This window comes from Daucus carota, chromosome 5 (genome assembly GCF_001625215.2).
Source record: "Daucus carota subsp. sativus chromosome 5, DH1 v3.0, whole genome shotgun sequence".
In the NCBI taxonomy this organism is placed as follows: domain Eukaryota; kingdom Viridiplantae; phylum Streptophyta; class Magnoliopsida; order Apiales; family Apiaceae; genus Daucus; species Daucus carota.
The window spans coordinates 1,136,629-1,159,307 of NC_030385.2; the positions used below are offsets into that span (position 1 = coordinate 1,136,629).

At 35.7% G+C, this 22,679-nt stretch overlaps 3 protein-coding genes and 1 long non-coding RNA gene across 10 annotated transcripts; all 4 read right to left on the reverse strand.

The window, feature by feature from the left end:
* Nucleotides 1-231: 231 nt before the first annotated feature.
* LOC108220758 (protein IQ-domain 26) lies at nt 232-3,752 on the reverse strand. 5 transcript variants are annotated; one of them, XM_064093415.1, is made up of 4 exons: nt 3,373-3,752; nt 1,695-2,115; nt 1,143-1,349; nt 232-1,057 (listed from the first exon to the last, which is right to left on the reverse strand). In XM_064093415.1, exons 2-4 carry the CDS (start codon nt 2,088-2,090, stop codon nt 467-469), a joined length of 1,194 nt encoding a protein of 397 aa, XP_063949485.1. In that variant the 5' UTR covers nt 2,091-2,115; nt 3,373-3,752; the 3' UTR covers nt 232-466. The 5 variants fall into 5 exon arrangements, with proteins under 5 accessions (XP_063949485.1, XP_017250100.1, XP_017250099.1 ...); XM_017394611.2 differs by lacking the exon at nt 3,373-3,752 and adding an exon at nt 2,735-3,366; XM_017394610.2 differs by lacking the exon at nt 3,373-3,752 and adding an exon at nt 2,740-3,365.
* A 671-nt stretch (nt 3,753-4,423) lies between these two features.
* Nucleotides 4,424-8,004, reverse strand: LOC108220076 (auxin-responsive protein IAA26). The gene is made up of 5 exons (XM_017393726.2): nt 7,311-8,004; nt 5,917-6,200; nt 5,533-5,677; nt 4,919-4,983; nt 4,424-4,813 (listed from the first exon to the last, which is right to left on the reverse strand). The coding sequence occupies exons 1-5, from the start codon at nt 7,733-7,735 to the stop codon at nt 4,761-4,763; spliced, it is 972 nt and encodes a 323-aa protein (XP_017249215.1). The 5' UTR covers nt 7,736-8,004; the 3' UTR covers nt 4,424-4,760.
* Nucleotides 8,005-13,310: 5,306 nt separating this feature from the next.
* Nucleotides 13,311-14,355, reverse strand: LOC135152688 (uncharacterized). The gene is made up of 3 exons (XR_010292078.1): nt 14,231-14,355; nt 13,614-13,715; nt 13,311-13,424 (listed from the first exon to the last, which is right to left on the reverse strand). It is a non-coding gene; the product is annotated as an uncharacterized LOC135152688 (long non-coding RNA).
* A 1,366-nt stretch (nt 14,356-15,721) lies between these two features.
* LOC108223484 (protein PAF1 homolog) lies at nt 15,722-22,133 on the reverse strand. 3 transcript variants are annotated; one of them, XM_017397777.2, is made up of 14 exons: nt 22,030-22,127; nt 20,740-21,783; nt 20,458-20,526; nt 19,547-19,654; nt 19,284-19,467; nt 19,128-19,204; nt 18,926-19,045; nt 18,026-18,131; nt 16,984-17,070; nt 16,834-16,902; nt 16,685-16,756; nt 16,452-16,595; nt 16,158-16,341; nt 15,722-16,018 (listed from the first exon to the last, which is right to left on the reverse strand). In XM_017397777.2, exons 2-13 carry the CDS (start codon nt 21,621-21,623, stop codon nt 16,198-16,200), a joined length of 2,064 nt encoding a protein of 687 aa, XP_017253266.1. In that variant the 5' UTR covers nt 21,624-21,783; nt 22,030-22,127; the 3' UTR covers nt 15,722-16,018; nt 16,158-16,197. The 3 variants fall into 3 exon arrangements, with proteins under 3 accessions (XP_017253266.1, XP_017253265.1, XP_017253267.1); XM_017397776.2 differs by having other exon boundaries at nt 15,722-16,341; nt 22,030-22,133; XM_017397778.2 differs by having other exon boundaries at nt 15,722-16,341; nt 20,740-21,685; nt 22,030-22,121.
* Nucleotides 22,134-22,679: the final 546 nt, after the last annotated feature.

A 22,679-nucleotide genomic window follows, 5' to 3' on the forward strand; every position in this document is an offset into this window, starting at 1 on the left:
CTATGCAGATACTTCAACCTGTATTTCTGTAAAACTCCGAGAAAAACTTAAATCAAAATACTTAGTAGAATGACAATATATTATAGAAAACGCCTTCGATGTGAATGTACCTCTCCCTTCCTGCTGAGAATGGCCATCAGCCTTGTTAGCGAAGAGTGGACCTTGGTTAAGACTTAAGAGTGACGAACAAAATGCAAAGCACATTAAAATTTGAGAGTAGGAAGAATGAGCTTAACAGAACACTCTGGTTTCATTCATGAAAAGTGATTTACTCAAACTCTATCAAAGAATTTACACAAACACTTTGTTATATCCTATAGGTTGTCAAACATCAAACTTAGTGGAAAAGCAAGACCATGCAGAAGCTTCTTGTTAGTAGCTCCTTCGATATTAACTAAACTAGTAGTGTGATATGCAGTTCAAACCATAAACTTGTCAAACAAGCAGAAAAGGTTAAATTGAATGATTAGGGGTTCGAATATTCCTGAATATGTGAAACCGCCCTCTGCATTTTGACTCCACTGAAACTTGTTCTTGACGCCATTATCTCATCCAGTGAAAGCCTCTTCTTTTGCACATCTTCTGGCCTTTGCTTAGGAGTACTGAGAGACCTTACCTTCGCTCTAAAGGACTGTGTCTTTGCCATATAACTAGGATGGTTTGAATATGACCGGAAGAAACTCTCACCACAGACGCTCTTGGCTGGTGTTGCAGGGGTTTTGAAGTGGCCAGAATATGCAAATCGTGGAGTGCTTTGAGCAGTCGAAAACTTATATTGCTCGTCAATGAAGCCCCAGTCATAATCATGAATTTGTCGATGATCTGGTATGTAAAGACGACTAGGATTTAGACATAGGTGGGGAGACGAGCTAGTTTGGTCACAGCGGTCTTCCCCTGATTCAGAAGCAGAGAAGTTCATTCTCCTTGATCTTGATTTCAACTTCAAAGTGTCCATTTCAACTATTTTTGGGCTCTCTTCAGAAGCATGGATTGAAGTTTCATAAGAAGCTGATAACCTCTTACTGTGATATTCACCTCTTGGCTCCTCAAACTTTTCCTGAACATAACACATAAGTACACAAAAATTTAGATAGGCGCTAATAACAGAATAACAGTCTATAAAGTGTAGTAGCGATTCTCACAATGGACTTCCTCTGTATAAATTCTAGCTGAGATAGATGATCTTTGTTGAAAGAACGGCGAGCCCTTTGAGATCGGACAGCGACCTGAGCTCTGATAAGAGCTTGCATACCACGAAGAGTGGCAGTGGCTCGCTTTCTAACAAGGTAGCCTCGAACGAGAGCTTGTAGTTTCACCAGGCCTTTTAGAGCCCGTAGAGCCTTTCTTGACTGTCAGATAGCCAATAGTAGTCATTAGCAAGTTAAACGAAATAGAGCACAAATGTATGAATATATATTAGAGGTATGTATTACTCTGCAAGTTGAGGATGATACATAAAAAGCTCAACATTTATCCAAAGATTATACTTTAAATCACAAACCGATGCAAGAACCAGCCATTACCACAATTTAATAAAGATAATTGCTCAATCAAACTCAAGCGTATAAACCAACGGAAAGCATGATCAAGAACATGGTACAAAAGTTATTATATCATTATATGCATTTAACTCTGCTATTAGGCATTGACAAATTAACATACTACTTATTTCCGATTTAAAAAATTTCACTTACCAGATAACCCCTAAAAACAGTTTGTATCTTAAGTGCAGCCCATCTTTCCCTGCCACTCATGCGTAGATTTGGTCTGCCTTGGCTAGTAAGCTTAACAACTGCAGCTGCTGCCTGCGCAGCAGCAACAGCCGCATCAGCTGCAGCTGCTGTAGCAGCAGCTACAGCAATTGCATGTTTGTTCTGCTCTTTCTCCGTCTCAGTATAAGATCTCAGCCAAGAACTATCAGTTGCCGGATTAATTGCCGGACTTTGATTCGCAGACCGTGAGTTTTTCCCGGACTTGGCAAAGCTCCACTTTTTCTTCCCTTTCTGGTCATTCAAATCAAAAGTATCGACATTTTCTTTCTCCTTCTTCATTCCCAACAAGCCTCTCAACCATCTTGTAGTTTTTCCCATCTCAAAGCCCGTGAGAGATAACAACCTATATTCCAAAAATCAAATATAAACTTTACAACTGGTGAAAACTAACAAAGCCAGTTGTAATTTACCGAAAAAACACTAGGTAAGTGATGAAATGAAGTACAGGGTGTGGAGGAAAATGTTAACAAATGCATCAATCTTTAAATAATACTACAAAGAGATAAAAGATTGGTTTTTTATTCACCATCTTTTCTTGTCTTTTTATCGAAATCTGACACTTGCTCGTGAAGAAATGAGTTACCAGACAAAATGGTCACAGAATGAAACAGATTTAAACAAGAATCTGAAATTTAAAAACTGAAAGTTTACCAACCAAGTAGACAAGAATTTACAGACAAAATCAGTAAAAATAAAAAGATACTAATAATGACACATAAACAAACTAGATGGTTATGAAAAGCTTTGCCCACCTTTCCAAATTCAAAAACAAAGCTTCCTGTTGTAAAGAACATACAGAAGGCATAATCATTTAGAGCTCTTGCTTTCATTACAATAAACATGCAAACTATCTATGCAGTGAAAACAAACAAGCAATTACAGACAACATGCAAGAAACAACTTGTTCATAAAGTAGTAATCATCACAGAAAAGAAAAAAAATGGAGGAATTTTTTTACTCACGTTACCTTCTAATTTCAAATGCAGCTTGAGTTCTTTCCTCCAATGATAAACTCCCAAAACTTGAAAAGAACCCTCTTTTTATTCTCTATCTTTTTCCTCACACACTCTCTAACTTTTAGCTCTGCTGTACAAATTTCAGAACTTCTCTCTCCCCACTCTCTCTCTCCCTCTCTCTCTTTTAATCTCTCTCCCTCTCTCTCTCTCTCTGTTAATCTCTCTCTCTCTCCTCTCACAGTCTCTCTGTTTAATCTCTCTCCCCTCTCTCTCTCTATCTTAATCTCTCTCCCTCTCTCTCTCTCTCTGTTAATCTCTCTCAGTCTCTCTCTCTCTAATCTCTCTCTCCCCCTCTCTCAGTCTCTCTCTTTAATCTCTCTCCCTCTCTCTCTTTTAATCTCTCTCCCTCTCTCTCAGTCTCTTTCTCTCTTTAATCTCTCTCTCACACACAATAAAAATTCTCACTATATACGGGTCTTCACAAGTCAGGCCTGGTCCTATGCTATCACTTTCACCTTTAAATAAAAACCCTTTTTTCTCGGCCCTTCTTTACAGCTGACCATATGGGTATCTCCACAAAAGTGTAAAACGATACTTCACTATAAACTACTGTAAAAATTTAAGACAGCCATTAAAGCACATACCCAAAAAAAGCGGATAATTGTGATGGGTTCTCTCTGCATCAATCAAAAAGCTGTATAGAGAAAGATCTTCTGATTTTGCTTCTCCGTATTCACATATAACTTCATCACTGCCATGCCACAGTCTCGAAAATAATTTCTTGTAACATGCACATAAATGTCTGCCATTTCTATTGACAGCATTATCTATGCAGATGGTCTAGATAGCGTTTATGATGTGGACTCTAAATGGGGCTTAAATTTTTATATTTTTGTCCCATGAAATCGGTGTAACAGCAGATCTTGGTAACTGGAGTTTCGAATTTTAGCTGATGAGAGGATAACATGTTGTTTGTAATATTTTGCTCTTCTGTCTGATGCTTTATTTTTTCAAGAAGATTTATGAAAACTGGACCAAATTCACGAGGAATGTTGGATCTATTTGTATGTTTCTGTCTTTGTGCTCTTGATTTTTTATCATATTTTGTCAAAATCACCCAATGCATTCGTATGGAATTAATCGAAATCGAACCGAAATTACATGATTTTCGATATTTTATAAAATTATTATTTTAAAAATCGGTGATTAAGATTTATGATTTGTCGATCTGATTAAATTTTCAATTATTCAATTAATCTTTTGATTAATATCCAAACAATTTAATTAATTTCCGATTTTTTTTAGTGATTAAGTTCGATTTCGTTTTTCCAACCGATTAAGTTCGATTCCTATTTTTTACTATAATAAAACATGTTATTGAACACGATTGGATAATTCCGTAGTTAAGAGTTTATCCTCTGTCGTCTAGGTTCGATTCTGATTATCGAAGGATACAAGCAGATTACTGTTTACTCTTAGCTGTTGAGGACTACAAAACATGACTGAAGCCCAAGTAAGAGGAAAATCAAGTCAATCCAACGAGTCACTTTTGGACTGGGCCTCCAATTTCGAATTTTCTTGTTTTCTCTCATTTTCCAATAATAAAAACGAGTTTCTTATTTTAATCATTACTAGCATCAGTTTGGTAAAGGTCCAGTAAACAACTTCAGTCCACACTCCACAGCACAATTATAATGAGAAAAACAGAAATCTTGAATTACCATACGAGTCAACGGTCAACCAACTGCTTTCAAGCAAAAAGAAAGAAAAGAAAACCAAGTAAAATCAGGTGGAATAGCAATAGATTGTGTCTAGGAACAGGTTACTGGTTAGATTCCAGAAAACAACCTTTTAATCGAAAACCGCGAGTAAGGGTTTAACTCGCGGGATGAGTGAGTCTTGTACACCGAGTACGACTCAGCAAAGGCCTTTTTACATAAAGACGGGGCTGATTTTAAATCCAAAATATTAAGGGATATAAACAAAACATTAAACCTCCAGTCTCATTTAGTACTGAGCTAACAGAGGTTCTTTATTGTATTAATGCAGCATCAGTTGAATTCTTGCTCTGCTTGTTACCGCGTGCTGCAAAGATCAAGTTTCCGCGAGTTAATTGATGGAATTAGCTTAAGGTATGATTAAGAGAAACATAAAAAACCATACAGACTTCTAGTTGCAAGAAATTCTTACCAAATAGCGAAGAAACGTCAGAGCTTTTCAATACCCGCAGCCTCTTGACAGTAGACACAAACATGCTGCAGATCACATGTCGATGATTAATTAATTCAAGTACATGACAAGAAATCTAACGAAATCATTTGTTAATATGATGCAGCTCCATGACACTGTATCAGAAAGGTATTACTGCACATGTCAAGTGGCCAAGTGCCATATGTAAGAGAATGAACACTTGAATGTGTTTATAGAGAGAAACAGTTAATACAGATGCATCTTTATATTTTCCAAAAATTCTAGTTCATAGAGATTCCTCTGTAAGAACTATGAAGAGTGAAATGCTGCAAATTTATCAACTAATTACAAAATTTGTGAATCGAACTTTATAACTAATAACTTCAACTTATTAACAAATGTACAAAGATTACGCCCTTTAAGTTATCAGGTAGCTGCATGGTATTGAAATAACGAATTATGGGGAAACATATTGGATCTGGAATATGCTGGATGGATAATAAAACAGAACTGTGACATACTGATCTTCTTGAATATATTAATTGCTCAAGTGGCATATATGAAAGGCATATAATAAATTTCAATGATCAGATCTACAGAGGTGAGGTGCTTACTGCCATGGGACATCTCCGACAAGCATCCTGTCGCCTTCATTATCCTCATACACTAGGGTATATTCCCCTCTTCCATCTAACAACCCGGTAATTAACGTATCTCCCTCTTGGTTCTGGATATTTTCATCGGAGGGGTCCCTTTGAGCTAAACAAGGATAAGAAACAAACCATGTGAGAAACCAATATATTTGCATAACTAGATTACAAAAACTATTGATATATGCACTGCAGCAAGTTGGTATCAATACAGATCCTTTTTTAAATACAGAATTGCGTACAAGGCTTGATTCCATGCATGATCAAAATAATAATACATTCAAGGTAAATCACAATTTTTGCATGCAAGTGACATGCATATAATTTAGACAAGCTGAGAAAAACTACCTGCCAAGAGACCTCTGAAAAGCTCATCAACCGAACAGGATAGCTTTTCATAGCTATCATAAGCTTTCAGATCAACTTTTCTTCCAATAGGGACTCCATCCATGTTGATCTTCACAAACAAACCTTTACAACAACTCTCGACCTGTTTTTCGTTGGCACTCTTATGTGGCGGAGCCACAATCTCTTGCTTGGGCTCAACCTTCAGTTTCGTCGAAGTGTTGCTTGCAATATTCTTCCTGAATGATCTAATTGGAGGCCAACCAACAACTGGAGCAGGAACAGTTCTGTTGCATTATTAGAAATTAGCACCATTTAGTCACAAATAAATCACAACTGAAAAATATTTAGTAAATTAATTAACTTAAAAGTAATTATTTCATGAGGTTTATCTAGAAGTGCTAAAGAGAACAATTAACTAATCCTGCCAAGACAAGTATGAAGTAACATCATTGTTTTGGAAATATAAAAGATTAAAGGTCTATTTTATGATCTTATCATAACAAGGACCACAATCACCACATGTCGGCATATAAGCATAAAACTTATTGTAGGGTAAAATGGCGAATATACTCTGTTCAACAAGAAAACAAAACAGTATACTATCCACTAGCTAAAACTGCATAAGCACCTATTTTATTTTTTTGTTATGATTTTTTTCAAACTCATAAGCAGCAAATTTAAGGGAAAATAGGTACTAGTAACAATTTTACATATGCTGTTAATATGAGTAATCATTTATATGAACGCATATAAAAAATCTCCTTCAAACACTGAGATTTTAGGTAGGCGATCAACTTAACATGATATCAGACCTTTTCCTCTAAGCATGAGAAAGGGTATTCTCAGCAACTTAATAAGTCTTGCCAATTAAACTAACGATTGCTTAATTAGTGAATTTTTCATAAAGTTATTGTTATATATTAAGTTCAATGAACACTAAGGGGGACAATGAACTAATTCTGGCAAGACAAGTAACATCATTATTTGAAACCAAGAAAAAAGATTAAAGGTAAACATTATCATAACAAGGACCACCTATCCCCCCCGGTGGATCTAGCAAAAGGCATAGGACAGAACATGTGTTTGCCGGCATTATTATTTTTTCGCATTTTTTCAACTTTATATATGTTACAAAATTATAGAATTGCTCCTGTAAAATTTGAAAATATAAAGATATTTTCTGAATATTTGTTATATGACCCCGGAGAAAAAAAATCTTAAATCAGCCCCTTCCCATGTCCATATGTAACATGTAAGTCTAAGTCCATATACAACATGCAATATGCAATAGTACAATTGTATAGGAATATAGTGAATATGCTCTGTACAACAAGAAAACAATATAGTACACTTGGGCAGTGAATAAAACTTGCAAAAGTGAAAAAAGAATAAACCTTTTGTGGGAAGTGTTGGGACCAGCTGTATTTTTTACAGCAGAAGCATCTGGTGAAAATGCCTGCTGCTTTTCAGTCTTGTGCAGCTCTGACACCAGCCCTTTGCTCTGAGATGATTCCTTTTTCATGCCAGGAAGCAAGTCCAAGTCTTTTTGTTGGTCATAATACAAGAACTTGTGTGTTTGAGTTTGACTCTCATTTAGCCAACTCTTGTCAAGCCCTCTCTTTGAACCAGAACAAGCTGAGTGAGTTGTGATGGTGGAGTATGAGTTTCCAAGAGAAAGAAGAGAAGGGTCATGATCTTTCTCTTGAAAAGTGTGTTTAGTGAAGTTGGTTGAGGTTTTAGAACAGGCCAAGCTGTGTTCTTGATCACCTGGTGGAGCTAGCCTTAGTTCTAGGCCTCTTCTTGAAAATCCCTCCTCCATTTTTACTTCAAGACCAAGAAAACCAGCAATATTTTCTTGAAGAACAGATGACAAAGTAGAGATTTTTTAGTTTTTACCCTTGGTTTTTATGAAACAGAGGAAAGATTATGAGAGAAAATTTTGAATATGTGAATGAGGTGGAGAGGGGATAGGTGGAGAGGAGTATATATATTGAGTGAAAGGAGGAAGAGGTTTATTAAAGGAGAAGGCAAGGAGAGAGCTAAGAAAGTGCCCCCCTTTAAAATATGTTTTCTATTTGGTTTGTTGGTGGGTTGACATTATTGTCTACTACTATCCTTGTTCTACTTGTATTAACCTCTGAGAAGCTTGATTGTGATGTGTTTTTAGCAATGTTGCTTAATAGTGTTAAGGGCAGTGGCTGAGAATTACTGAAGTATACGTTTACTATTGGGTTTTATATCAAACTGTCCACCCATTTCGTCAAAAAATCTCACCTGACCCACCCAAAAAATTTTGGACTCATGTAAGCCACTATAAACAAAATATATATCATCACTATTCATAGTTCTTTACTTAAACATTTATAAAAAATCAACCGTTTGTTTTTTTACTATAAAACCACTTCGAGTACTTTGATAATAGTCCCTAGTATTTATCAAAATAATTTGGGAATTCCTAAAGCAACATAGCTAGGATGATCATATAACTATATCTATAACTATATATTTTATTTAACTACATGGCTATGTTGCTTTAGAAATTTCCAAATTATTTTAATAAATCCCAGGAACTATTATGAAAGTACTCGAAGTGGTTTTGTAGTAAAAAAATAAACGGTTAATTTTTTATAAATAATTAAGTAAAAAGGTATGAATAATGAAGTGGTTAAAATGATATATATTTGGTTTATAGTGGCTTAAATGAGTCCGAAATTTTTTGGGTGGGTCTGAGATTTTTTGACGAAATGGGTGGCCAGTTTGATATAAAACCCGTTTACTATTTGTACGTATTTAGCAATATTTTGTGATGAATTTTTCTTTCAAAGATTAAGAGGTTGTTTGGGTGACATTAAAATAAGTGCTTTTTGCTTAAATAACAAAATAGAGTAGAAATCAGAAGCAAGTTAAGACTTATAAATGATTAAAGTGTTTGAGAAAAAAGTAGAAGTCTTGAAACAAAAGTTGGCATTCCTATCTTTTTTTATAAGTGCTTTTTGACTTTTTACACAAACGATATAATAAGTGCTTCTAACCTTTAAACCCAGAAGCCCGGCTTTTAAGCGGGAAACAAACACCTCCTATAACTTTAAAATAAATAATTGAATTATTTGTCGATGATAGTCCCTGAATTTATATTAAAAGTTTAAGATTTAATAATATCTTCTCGGAGGATGAGATAGATGAGTGCAATAATCACTAATAGGATCTTTAGATACAAAGTGTTTTTGTTTAGTGTTTATCAAAACTAGTGAAGCTAATCTCCGAAATGACTATTAAGAATAGCAAAATTTTAAATTCGAACGCTGAAATTTTAGTTAACACTTCCCCGGCTCTCCTCTAAGAGATCGTTTGGGTGAGGTTATGGTTTAATCTGATTTATGATTTAACGTGACTCATGTGATGAGATAGAAGTTTAAAATATCTATTTGAATAATTTTGATTTATTAATAATTTATGAGTTATTAAAAGTATAATTATAAAAACAAAAATGATTAATGGATAGTTTATGACTTAATTTTTGGCGTTAAGTAAGTTTCTGACTTAATTCTGATTTTAAGTCAGATTTGACTTATTACACAAATACACGTTTTTCAACTTAAAATTGAAAACAACTTTAAACCTAAACCGGGATAAAATCAGGTAAATAAATCTCAAAAATCCACATAACATGGGCTTGTAATTTTGTTTTTAAAAAGGAGGACCTGCATGATCAAGATTTGTAGGAGTTGAACATGGAAATAAAGACATGCAAATTGTGTGATTTTTGGTTTGGAGTAACAAATTTCATAACTTTTTTGGAGTAACAAATTTCATACTTCGATTGTCTGAAATTAATATATAAATGTGAGTGATACTTCTTTTATGTTTCAAGTTTCCACCTCTCCGATTATTATTCACGCTTTTTGTTAATTTTTTGTTTGGTTAATCCAATTTTCGGACTATATAGACCCATTTTTACTAATTGTTAAATGTAATACTCCCTCCGTCCCACCAGATTCTTTACAGTTTCCTTTTTGGGATGTCCCATCCAATTCTTTACATTTCAAAACTTACCTAAAATAGTTAATGGACCCCACCACTACCCAACTTTTCCTTCCTTTTCACACTACTTTTACTCCTTTTCACACTACTTTTACTCCACTATCTCCTTTTTATACATTAAAAATCAATGGGTCCCACCACTTCACCCACTTTTCTTTTTCTTTTCCACTATTTTATACATATTTCTTAACCTCTGTGCTCAAACCAAACGTAAAGAATTGGCCGGACGGAGGGAGTATTATAATACCAGCAACTTTTTAGTGCAATGGTGTGTATCTCTTACTTTCTTTGACGGTTGCCGAAAAATCTAGTCAAAGACCATATGTGTATACTTTGGGGTCGTTTGGATGAGCTACGTGGCGTATCGGTGGGGGTGTGGGGTGTGGCCTGTGGGAGTGGCAAAAATCGTAATTTTTTACAACTTTTAAAAAAAAAATAAAATTAGTTGGTCAAAATCATGGAAACCATGATTACGCTTGATTGAATCACTTAAATGGCAATAGTTACTTATGTATTTTAATTGTCAAGACTTAAGGATGATTAATTTAGTTATTCTACTATTTTATTCTACTTAAATGCATCTTATGAATTATTGATATGTATATATAATATATTTAATATTTTAATATTTGTTGTATCCCCGCACGCGTATCCTCATATTTTGAAATTTGACGAATTTCCGTATCCATGTACCGCGCACCCGCACCGCGCTCCTGCTTCCTAGCATACGAGACATATGTCCATTTCGGACTCCCAGTTCCCATGCCTTCGAGCAACACTACATAAAATACAAGGAAAACGCTTTTAGAATGAGATATCAAAAAATAAACAAATTGAAATTGTGGCGGAGTTTATATATATTCATCACAAAAAGATAAATGAAAATTGTGATATCTGTGACCCGGCCTATATGACTATATCTTGGGTTTTTTGTATTAATTAAAAAAAAAAGAATTAATGGAATTGTAGTAATCTACTGCCTTTGATCCTGACACTAGCAAATGGAGGAGCATCCAGATAGCAGGCGCGCCTAAAAACTGCGAGATGCTGTTTTTTAGTGGTTCATTTCACATCACTCGAAAATAATACCCCACTTTCATGATTTTATTTTATCACATCAAACTCCATGATCTTGACTCGTATTCAGAAAAAATCTGCAACGTAAAAATACTTCTACTTATTTACACAAACGGGAAGAAAAGCAGAAACTGGAAACAGCTTCCACTTCTGTTAAACAAACTGGCGCTTAGTTATGGAAAAAATATGAGGAGAATGAGCGGAGCCGGAGAATCATCACTAGAGTCTAAAACTGTAATTCGAGTCGGGCAGCTCGTGAGCTCGCCCGTCTCGAACTCGTTTAAGTGGGCTCGGCTAAGCTCGAATCGTTAAATGAGTCGAACTCGGGCAACGGTTCCGGCTCGTTTAATTAAACAAGCCGGGTCGACTCGACTCGTGAAATTAAACGAGTCGAGTTCGGGTAGAGCTTTGAGCTCGATTAAGAGTAAAATTATACTAGATGGCTCACTCGACTCGTTAAAACCCGCTCGTTTAGCTAAACGAGCCGGCTCGACTCGACTTGTGAAATTAAACGAGTCAAGTTTGGGTAGAGGTTTGGACTCAATTAAGTGTAAAATTATACTAGCTGGCTCGCTCGACTCGTTAAAACCCGCTCGTTTAGCTAAACGAGCCGGCTCGACTCGACTCGTGAAATTAACCGAGTCGAGTAACTAATCGCGCCGGCTCGGCTCGACTCAATCTCGAATTAGGCTTGGCTCGAAACTCGTCCGGCTCGGCTCGAATTACGGCCCTAATCATCACATTTTAGAAAATGGTCTTAAATCACTTAAGCCAGGATTAGTCATCGTACTTAAAAGGTATTATCTTTTTCAGGCTTGTTTCTACTTTCTCTGGAAAGCCCTGTGCGACTACTGTTTAAAATCACACTTGTGAGATGGTGACTCCAGAGTCCCCAGACTCAAGACTGTACTATATGGAGGTTATGCACTGAGGGTCCACTCATTAAAGAAGTCACTGATTTATCTAAAACTTTAATAAGCTTGAAGATTCGACATTTTGGATCAACAAAAACTGTTTATGATTCATAAAATCTTGCTTGAAGTCACTGATATGTCATATGTGCCTGGTTCGTATATGTTTAATCAAGCGAGACCATGCTTATGGTTCACAAGATCAGGATCACCAAATAACTATGACTAAAATTATTTCACTAACTTCTGTGGGTCAATCCGGTCCTTGAAAAAATCTTAAACTAAATTTTGGAAAACTATTCAATTAAAATTACTAAACTACTCATTTATCTATCACGTTATTTGATTTAAAAAAAATTCAGAATCAAATTTGAGATACGTATCACTAGGGGTGTAAACCAACCAAACTGTTCGTGAGCTACTCGAACTCGACTCGTAAATTATTCGAATTTGATTCGGTAATAATCAAGCCGAGTTCGAGCTCGAACTATTTGGATGTTTTACTGAGCCGAGCTAGAACTTCAAATTACTCGGCTCGTAAGGTTCGCGAGCCTTATCCGAGCCTCTACTATTTTTTAATTTTTTATTATAAATATATATATATATTTACAAATATATTTATAATTCATATATTTAATCGAATCGAACTCGAGCCAAACCGATCATATTTCGAGTTTTTGTCAATATTGAGTGACTCGATTCGAACTTTCGAGTCGAACTCGAGCCTATCGAACTGTTTACGAGCCGAATTTCGAACTTGAAATTAAAGGCTCGGTCGGACTCGAACTCGAGCTCGAGGCACGAACTTTTCAGTCGAGTTCGAGCCGAGCCTGGCAGTGTTCAACTCGGCTCTATTACACCCCTATGTATCACTATAAATAAATTTTAATTATAAATTATATTTATTTTTAAAAAAAAAAATATTTTGAAAACCAATTAGACCAGAGTCCTGGATAGTCCCGTCTTAAGTCCTTCACTGTCTTAATTCCGTCACTGATAAAATAACATCGACTTCTCATTAGCCCGAAAACGAACGTTTGGTACATAACATATGTTCCAACTTGTGGTGATATCGCATAGCACGAGACATTGACAAAGTAGCCTACAATTTCCAGTTCCTTGTTGGTATACTCTGTTCCTTCCTGTCCGCTCGCCATCAAATATCACTCTCACTCCTCTCAGCTCCCACCCCTTTTCTTTTTCAACTCCTCCATCGCCCCATTTGAAGTTTCCACATGTTTTTAGCAATAAAGCGAAAAAACAGATCGAGCATCATGGATTCCCAACCACAAACAGATACATCTTATAAGTCATAATAGTATAACCAGGGCCGCCCTCTGCTAAATGCGGTCCGAGACCAATTTGATTCATCGAGAAACAATACACTTATGTCGACGCAAGTCTTATCCGTCCAAGGGTCTGTTTAGGGCTGCCGTTGAAAAGAACTTTACCATCCGACTTTGCCCATTCGGTAATTGCCTATTTAGAAAAAATAAAAAATGCGACCCTTCAAATTACTAATTATGCGAGTTATTAGAATATAATACTTCGGCAGTCAAGGACAGAACCAGGATGAAAATTTACGAGACTCGTATATCTAACACGAACAATAATAAAATCCAAAACTAAAAAAGCTAAATTTTACCAACTTATATCAAGAAACAATACATTTATGTCGACGCACGTCTTATCCGTCCAAGGGTCTGTTTACAGGTGCTGTTGAAAAGAACATTACCATCCGAGTTCCGACTTTGCCCATTCGATAATTGCCTAGTTAGAAAAAATAAAAAAATACAACCCTTCAAATTACTAATTATGCGAGTTATTACAAATATAATACTTCGGCAGTCAAGGACAGAACCGGGATGAAATTTACAAGACTCGTATATCTAACACGAACAATAATAAAATCCAAAACTAAAAAAGCTACTCCCTCCGTCCCACCCATTTCTTATCAAATGGGTTGGGCACGGAGGTTAAGGAATATGTATAAAGTAGTGGAAAAGAAGAAGAAAAGTGGGTAAAGTGGTGGGACCCGTTGATTTTTAATGTAAAAAAAGAAGATAGTGGAGTAAAAGTAGTGTGAAAAGGAAAAAAAAGTGGAGAAGTAGTGGGAGCCATTGACTATTTTTGGTAAGTTTTGAAATGTAAAGAATTGGGTGGGACACCCCAAAAAGGAAAGTGTAAAGAAATGGGTGGGACGGAGGGATTAATTTTTACCAACTTATGAACTGGTTTTACTTATGAACTGATCTATACTCTTACTATAAATAAAAAAATCATACTGTTTTTCGGAGGTCGGAAGGATCTCAAACACCTTCTAACCCCTCCAATTCCGCCACCGTCGACTCTTGCTTTGCCTTTTGCTTGAAATACTCTGAACAATGCCCTGATTATAACCTCTATAGTGAATTTAGTGTTGGTAATGATGAGAAGCATGGGTCTGGTGCAAAAGCGAAGGATGATTACTGTGTTCCTAACAGGAGGTTTCCTCTAAACTATTCGGGGAATTGTTCATCACGAAATCGAAGATGATAAAGGCATATGTTATCGTACTCAAGTGGTTCTAAAGACGGAATAATTAACATCATCATTAAAGTATCTTATGATTAAGTATCCTCATAATCAAGTGATAGAATCTATCCTAAACATAAGAGAATCGATTTCTGGTAACAAGGATATGGATAGATATCAGTTTACCACACCGTCCCCTCCTTTTAAAGAACGTGGGAAAATTAATCTAGTCGTATAGTTTTAGTGACTTCACTTTCAGCATGTCCCCATACAAGAATTTCTTACAACTACAGCTACCCACTTTGCTACTTGGAACTTGAAAAGCAAGTTCCCTACATTCTCCCCCACTAACAATATCAAATCCTCTTCTTTTTCTCAAGAATTCATGATCCTGATTACCTGAACTCTCCACCTCTTATTACTGTCAATACCTCTTCATCATACTGTCAATACTTAAATGACTAACTCTCAATCCGCTAACAATATCAAATCCTCTTCTTTTTCTCAAGAATTCATGATCCTGATTACCTGAACTCTCCACCTCTTATTACTGTCAATACCTCTTCTTACTGTCAATACAGTCAATACTTAAATGACTTGAACTCTAAATCCGCTAACAATATCAAATTCTCTTCTTTTTCTCGAGAATTCAAGCTCCCGATTACTTGAACTCTCCACCTCTTGTTACTGTCAATACTTAAATGACTTGAACTCTCAACCTCTTGTTACTTTCAACTCTCCACCTCCTTTTACGGTCAATACTTAAATGACTTGAACTCTCAACTTCTTGTTACTTTCAGATTCGTTATGATGTATAACTACTTTAAACAAGAAAGAACTTCCCTAAATTCTCCCACCCTGACAATATTAAATCATCATATATTTATATATTTATCTATTGTTCATACCCCGATAACCTAAACTCTCGACCTCGTGTTACTATCCTCAGATGAAACGACTAGACTATAATGTACAATAATGCTAAAATTCAGATTTGGGATTAACGAGAACATTATCATCATAAGGTCAGATTTCAGAGAAAGTTGAGTCAAGATTCCTGGGCTTTCTTAATCTTGGAAGGCAAACTGAATCGCTAGTAAACTGGTACAATGATTACTGATGTGATTAAGATGTGGTGGCTTTACTGTAGTCACCACTTGTTTGTTGGACATTTGGAACCCACCAGGCCTTGCCGACCTGATTTGCGGGTAAATATATTTGTAGGCAACTGTTTTACTATTTTCCAATATAAACACAGCATAAAAAGAAATGAAAAATAAAATCAACTGAGCCAAAAATAAGATCTTACATAAACTAACAAGCTAGTGTCCTTGGGTCCTATACCAAGAAGTGTTATTCCAAACTTAGCTACTCTAGCCCTTAAGAATATGTCTTACCCTTAATTTTTTTTTAACTTTTGTTCTGCTCGGGCAAAAATTACATACAACTGAACCTTCTATTCAAGAAACTGCATGTCCAATCAAATATTGGTTTGGTTTACAATCTTTCCCCATAACTTGACTTCCCCCCTTCCCGGATAATTTTTACATTGTAGAGGACTGCCACGAGAATGGAAGGGTGAGGTTAGGTAGAAGATAATCTAAACCAACAAAGAAAAGGTAGAGCCAACATTTTGGCCAAGAAAACTATCAAATTTACCAAAAATAATAAAAACTGAAAGGCTAAAGTTTTTTTTACCCTGGGCTTCCTCAATTTTCATTCTAGAGTTGTATTATAATCAAATATCATCATTCAAGTCATCCTCAGCTCCACTAGAATAATCTCTTTCATGGTGACTAACATTGCGCTGCCTTGAAGTGCTTCCATTATATATTCTTTGACGTTTGGATGTTGAAGCACTACCCCTGGCGCCTGAGTAACTCTGTAAGCAACCAAAAACATTTGACTTCCATTGGAGAATAACAAAAAAAAAAAAAATAAAAAATCCAAAGTCTGATTTTTAAAACATAAAATCCAGTTGATTTGTTTTACCTTCGATTCAATCACTTCTCCAACAGAAACATCGGCTCTCCATCTTACAGTAACCGCAGAGGGTGCTGGAAAATGTTCAATCTCATCTGTCGATTTCCCTTCTCTTGCCCTCTTCTTCCTCATGACAAGTTTGGCAGGAAGAGGCTGTGTATAATGGTATAAAACAGTAAATTCACTTGTGAAAGATGATCTTCATTGGATAGGAATTAGGATTAAGGTATAATGGCAAATACCACGTAGCCTGCTGCTGATTCACCAAACGAGACGAGGTATGTGGTCAAATCTGCTGCATCCTCACCACGTACCTGTCCATGCTCAGGGTATTACTAAAGAGTAATTTCAGTGAAATCAGATTGTTAATTGATAAAAATACTGCACATACATCATAGTGATATTCGCGGACCCATGTGAATGATATATCTTCATTTTCATCATACATGTCTTTGGAAAGCTGCAACAGTACAGGAAAATTTATATGAAATATTGTTACTTATATCCAGTTCTGATAATTGACTAACATTGATGGATCTACCTCATCAAGAGAAGGAGCCATGTAGCCCATAAATTTTTCTTCCTCGGCGTTGTCTGAACCTGTCACCCTATAACTTTTCATAATGGCCTGTTACAGAGACAGAAGAACAGAAGAATAAATATAAATCCTATAGGAAACATCGATTCATTTTTCTGTAGATTTTCATGAGCTCCTGCAAGTAGAGAAGATAACTCCTATACACAATACTCGGGACAAAACAAAGTGGAAAAAGATCACATAAAATTCAAGGTCTGACAGATGCCTGGGCTGGAAGGAAAATTAAGATGTTCCAGGGTTTTCAAAAACACAAACAACATTCCAACAACATTTACCTAAATAGATTTTGAGGCTGAGGGCAAACTCTTTTGATTTCTGAACTAACACACTGACAATTCTAAAAAAAAAAAAACACTGACAATTCTCACATTATACACCAAGCAAGATACTGCAGAAAATCCGTCTGTATACAAAGATAAGTGGTAACTGTAAACTAATATTTCTATGATGGGCACATGCACCAAGTTTTTCATACTAGTTTTACTTAAATTTATAAAGTAACTCACACCAACTCTGTTGCAATCTCAGATCACCTACATATGTAAAAAAAAAATGACAGTGACTGAAATTTGCACTTAGGTTGTGTTCACTTCATGGAAAGGAATGAGGAGAGAATGGAATGAAAAATTATATAGAAGTTTTAAAGAGAAAGAAGAAAGTATGAAATAATAGTGACAAAATATGAATGTAGTTACATTTTTTGTGAGAAAGATTGCGAAGAAACATGATGTAGAGATGGAATGAGTATTCCTTCCAAAACATGTGGGTTAGAGTTATAATTAAAAATAGTAAGATTGGAATGATGGAAGGAATGAAAATTATGTACATTTTCTTTGATCAACATCATTTTAGAGTACAAAATTCATTCCATTCTCCCTCCATTCCATTCACCCCAAGTGAACACAACCTTATAGTTTTAGCTTCATAATGGAATGCACTCAACATACATTAGTACATTACCACCTTCTCAACATTTACAATTCACCTGAGATTCGTGGGCATCACGAACTGATTTCTCTAACTTCTGGTAGACTTCTGAATCACCAGTAGGAGCGCTATCAAAGTTTGCAATGACAAACCGGTCATCATACCTGGATCACAAAAATATCATGTAGCAATTAGAATGCAAAAAGGGAAGTCTTCACATTCTGACTTAAAATGAACAACTCTAAGCTATTGACTCTCTGCCTTGTGTTCATAGCTAATAATTTCAGAGTTCAAAGAATTTCTTTTAGCTCTCTTTCTATATTACTAACCACTAACTAGCAAACCAAACAATATAGTATCTGACAACTATCTATAAGTCAATGAAAACAGAATTTTTTTCTAGTATACATTAGGCCATGTCTGTTTTAGAAGGTTAGAATCCCCAGTTTACCATCCCAAAGATTCACATTTTAATCATCTTTCTAGTCCAATTCTATAAGATTATAACACATTGTAAGAGAAGGTATTCAAATCCCAAGGAAATGGATCAAAAAGATGTTGGAAAATTTTATTTCATGGGATAATCCTCTAAATTTTGAAAAAAAAATAAAGATAATAATCCGGGGATTACAGTAAGCAACATGGCCTTACAGTTGTTAAACACACTGCGAGGAATCCTTGGCCAGTTGGTCCGGTTTATAGTAATATGTCTATATAGTTTGACGATAGTTGTTAGTGGACTAAGTATTCATTTCTTTTTATATTTAAAAAAAAAACTAATTCTTTAAATATTAGTACCATTCTTCAATGTAATATTTGTTTACCAACTACTTTCTACTTCTGCATCAGTAAAAGAGAGCATATTTAATGATGTAACACCATAATATTCAGAGAACAATTAATCACAATATTAGTAAGATAATGTGTTCAACAAAGTTGTGTACGGGTAACTTCATACCTCTCAAAATCAGGAAACAGAGGCAAAACTTCTAAAGGTTGTAAACTTTTATTAGTTGAATGCACAGGCCTGGTCTTGCATGCCTCAAATGAAGACTTAATCTCTTGGATTCTCCTCCCCCTGGAAATAAGACTTACAGTTTACATTTCCAACATACCATCTACTAACAAGAATGGACAAGGGGTTATGAGTTATAAAATACCTATTGTTTGAACTATCAAGAATACCGCGCCCTCTTTGCCGGTCTCTCAGTTCTTTCGCTTGCTTTTCAGTGAGAGACTAAGAAAAAATTAACATAGTCAGCCTACCGCACATTTGTATAAAATCAACAGCTTCTACAACTTTTACTCATATATACCTGTTTTGTGGAATCCATATTGACAGAAGAGATATATTGTGTTTTCACCAGCCAGGAAACCCCTTGGTCAGTAGGGCGATCCTTTCTTTTAATGCCATCTTTTTTTATTGGAGTTATAGGATCATCATCCCGCAACAATGCCTCGTCTTCAGGATCAAGGTAAAGGATCTCCCCCTTTGGAGGACTGGTCAAGTTGGAAAGGAACGTTTCTCAGCATCAACAAATTAAATGATACTAAAATAATAAACCTTGAAGGGGCTTACTTGTACACACTAAGATCAAGCAGATCAAGAGAAATCCCGAGGTCTGGCTCGACATATAATTGAGGCTTGTGTAGTTTTTCCAAAGCAGTAATTCTATATTTTGATAACCTGCACAAACAAACCATGAAAATCACAATATAATAATCGAAGGAACATCTTAACAATAATAATACGTAGGACACAATGGTACAAGTAACAGAACAGTAATCAAATTGATTTGAAATTTATTTCATAAAGGCTATCTCTTCAAATAATCCTTGTAAAGAAAATTTCCTTTTTGTTGTGAATCTTTTTTTTATGTGGATAACTCTTCTCTCCTGCGCTTGAGACTTGAGTTATTAGGGTTCAATACTTATATTGAACTAACCACGCTTGACATTCTGGGGTGTGGACCAAGCAAAAACATAAACAGAAAACATAACTGTACCATGTAATGTGAAGCACATATTATCGAAGTCCAAAGGAAAAGGGCTGGATTTAATGGTTAATCTTTGCTTGCAGTTTTGCCAGGTTAAACTATCAAAATTATTTGAGAAATTTATTTGGAGCATTGGGGAGTGGGGACCAAAGCACAAAAGAAAAGTGTCAAAGGGTTGGCTCAGCAACTGTTTAACATCATTCTTCTAATTAAGTGGTTGCTCAAGGCCACCTTCACTTGCATCTTATTTACATAAATGGTGTCATCGACTCACCGTATAACTGAGATCTCACTAAAACCACTATATTATAGCAGATATTTCACTGAGATTGGAGTCACAATAATTTGCAATATTAATATTGTTTGTTAGTCATATACCAGGTATGCATTGACTAATAATTTAAAGAAATGCACAAAGAGTAGATGTATAATTTGTCATCATCAAAATAAGCAGCTAAATATACCAAAAGAACCGGCAAAAGGTAAAACATACCGATCTTTATCTCTTTTCAGTGTCATAAGCTTTCGCTGTTCCGTCGGATCTGGTAGTTCATTGCGGAATCTTCCAAAAACAAAAGTGAGCAGAATCAATAGGTTGCAATACTTACATAACATTCTGTTTGTAAGAATGACATTTAGGCAAGATAAACATTCCTCAATGAATTAAAAGAAAAGGGATGCCTAATTAAATATAAGACCAAGCCAAGGTACATAAACATCTATTCTAGTAAAAATAACATCAACTTAAAGACAAAGTGCAACATGCCATACTCACTTCATCTTGCAGATAAACGTTGTTGGTTTCTTCAATCGATTTTCGATCCGGTCTGCACTCAGAAATGGTGTGGCCTTTCTGTCACCCATATGTGAACCAGTAATTGATGCAGGCATTTTTGCTCCGGAGGATAACATTTGGGTCTTATGCAGCACTTTATTTTGAGAATCTTTTAACTGCTGCCTGTGCTTGTCTTCTTGTCTTTGTTTTTCATATTCCTTCTTCTTGCGCAATCTCCTCTCCTCCTCTGTCTCAACCCTCCCCGGAGGACCATTTGATCTTCTTCCTGGTGCAACGGGAATAGATGGCTTATGTTGTCTGGAGAACAACCCTTGATTTAAAGTTCCGTCCTTTTTAGCCCCCCTATCACTTGTTTCTACTTTAATCTCCTTGCTTTGAGTAGGAGGTGGAGGTGGAGGTGAAGACGGTGGGGGAGGAGGTGGGGGAGCATTTAAACTTGGAGGAGACGAAGGAGGAGGTGGTTGCGATGGCTGCATAGGCTGGTTATTGTATTGGGAGTACTGTGAAGATGGATAGTACATTGGCGGTTGGAGGGGTTTTGAATTTTGGGCCAAAGGAGGTGGGGGAGGCGGGTAAGAAGACTCGGGTGGCGGCGGTGGGGGATACGGATACTGCTGTTGTTGATGTTGAGGAGGAAGACCTACAGGAACCTGACTTCTTGGAGGAGCCCCATAATGTGGCTGCTGAAAGCTCGTATTAGACTGATAACCTTGCTGATAAGAAGACCCATCACCCCAATTCTGCGAATACTGAGTTGATCCTCCTCGTGATTGAGGAGGCGCAAGCGGGTTCTGATTCGGGGGAGGAGGCTGAGCCACAAAAGTAGACTGCGGAGGTGGTGGGAATGGCCGATACGACGCCATGACCCTAATCTTGTCCTCGCCACTCAATCAAGCAAACCCCACAAACCTAAAACCCCAAACCTCTGAAAAAACACAAAAACCAATCTCAATTTGTAACAATCCACTTGAATCTTGACCTAAACCACGAAACCCTAAAAACAGAATCTTGACCAACAGAACCCTGAAAAAACAAATCAAGCCCAGGTGAACTTCAATTCTCAACTACTCCAATCAAATAAAAACACCATCTTTCTAAAATCAAGAATTAAGAAAGACCCAGATACAATTTGATCAAAAGCCCATGAATCTAAGAAACTAATCAAGAAACACACCGAAGAAACATAAATCGATACCATTTTAACATCATAGATGCGTAAGTGTGTGTTTTTAGTGTGTGTAAAAGGGCCAAAAGAGAAGAAGATTGTACCTTTATAGATAGTCCGGTGAAGAGAGTTATGAAGCTTCCGGTTGATTTGAGCTATAGACCGTCCACCTCAATTCAAATATGCATACAGTATATGTATCATGTATGTATTGTTTATAGTTTATTTTGTTATTTGTATATAAAAAAAATAATATATACGTATTTTATTTTTTCTTTAGCATAAATTTAAGTAACTGGGATCATAATCTACGCAGGATTCACATAATATATTTTGTGCCAAATATGATTTTTATCTTATTTTGATAAATGTATATGCTTTTATGCTAGTTTTTACAACTTTTAACTTTTCTTTTTTGGTCTTATAAATTAAATTCTTTATTTTATTTTTATTTAATTAATTATTATAATATTATTATTTTTATAATTAATAAAAATTCATTTCAATTGTTTAATAATAATTTATAAATAAGTGGAACTGATGTTATATTATTTCTTGTAAGTTATCAAAAGTTAATATCAATTTACCCATTCGATTTACCCGCACTATATAGAATATACACTTTCATTTCCACTTCCCATGATAAAAAAAATATAGTGTTATAACATTTTTCAAAAGTAAAGAAAAATTAATTCCTTAATAATAACCCAATATTTTTCAAAATTAATAAAAGTAATTGAGCTTGTTTGGGTGA

Bases quoted from the DNA above. Each gene is read 5' to 3' on its own strand.
- LOC108220076 (XM_017393726.2), bottom strand. From the start codon at position 7,735: ATGGAGGAGGGATTTTCAAGAAGAGGCCTAGAACTAAGGCTAGCTCCA. The intron at 6,201-7,310 runs GTTTATTCTTTT...ATAATGCAACAG, and splicing joins CCCAACACTTCCCACAAAAG to AACTGTTCCTGCTCCAGTTG. The intron at 4,984-5,532 runs GTAAGCACCTCA...TGTGATCTGCAG, and splicing joins GTCGGAGATGTCCCATGGCA to CATGTTTGTGTCTACTGTCA.
- LOC108223484 (XM_017397776.2), bottom strand. From the start codon at position 21,623: ATGGCGTCGTATCGGCCATTCCCACCACCTCCGCAGTCTACTTTTGTG. The intron at 19,468-19,546 runs GTAAGCCCCTTC...CAACTTGACCAG, and splicing joins CTTGATCTTAGTGTGTACAA to TCCTCCAAAGGGGGAGATCC. The intron at 17,071-18,025 runs GTGAATTGTAAA...TCTCTGTAACAG, and splicing joins GTGATGCCCACGAATCTCAG to GCCATTATGAAAAGTTATAG.
- LOC108220758 (XM_064093414.1), bottom strand. From the start codon at position 2,583: ATGATTATGCCTTCTGTATGTTCTTTACAACAGGAAGCTTTGTTTTTG. The intron at 2,116-2,524 runs GTGGGCAAAGCT...TTTGGAATATAG, and splicing joins TTGTTTTTGAATTTGGAAAG to GTTGTTATCTCTCACGGGCT. The intron at 1,350-1,694 runs GTAAGTGAAATT...GCTATCTGACAG, and splicing joins CTGTTTTTAGGGGTTATCTG to TCAAGAAAGGCTCTACGGGC.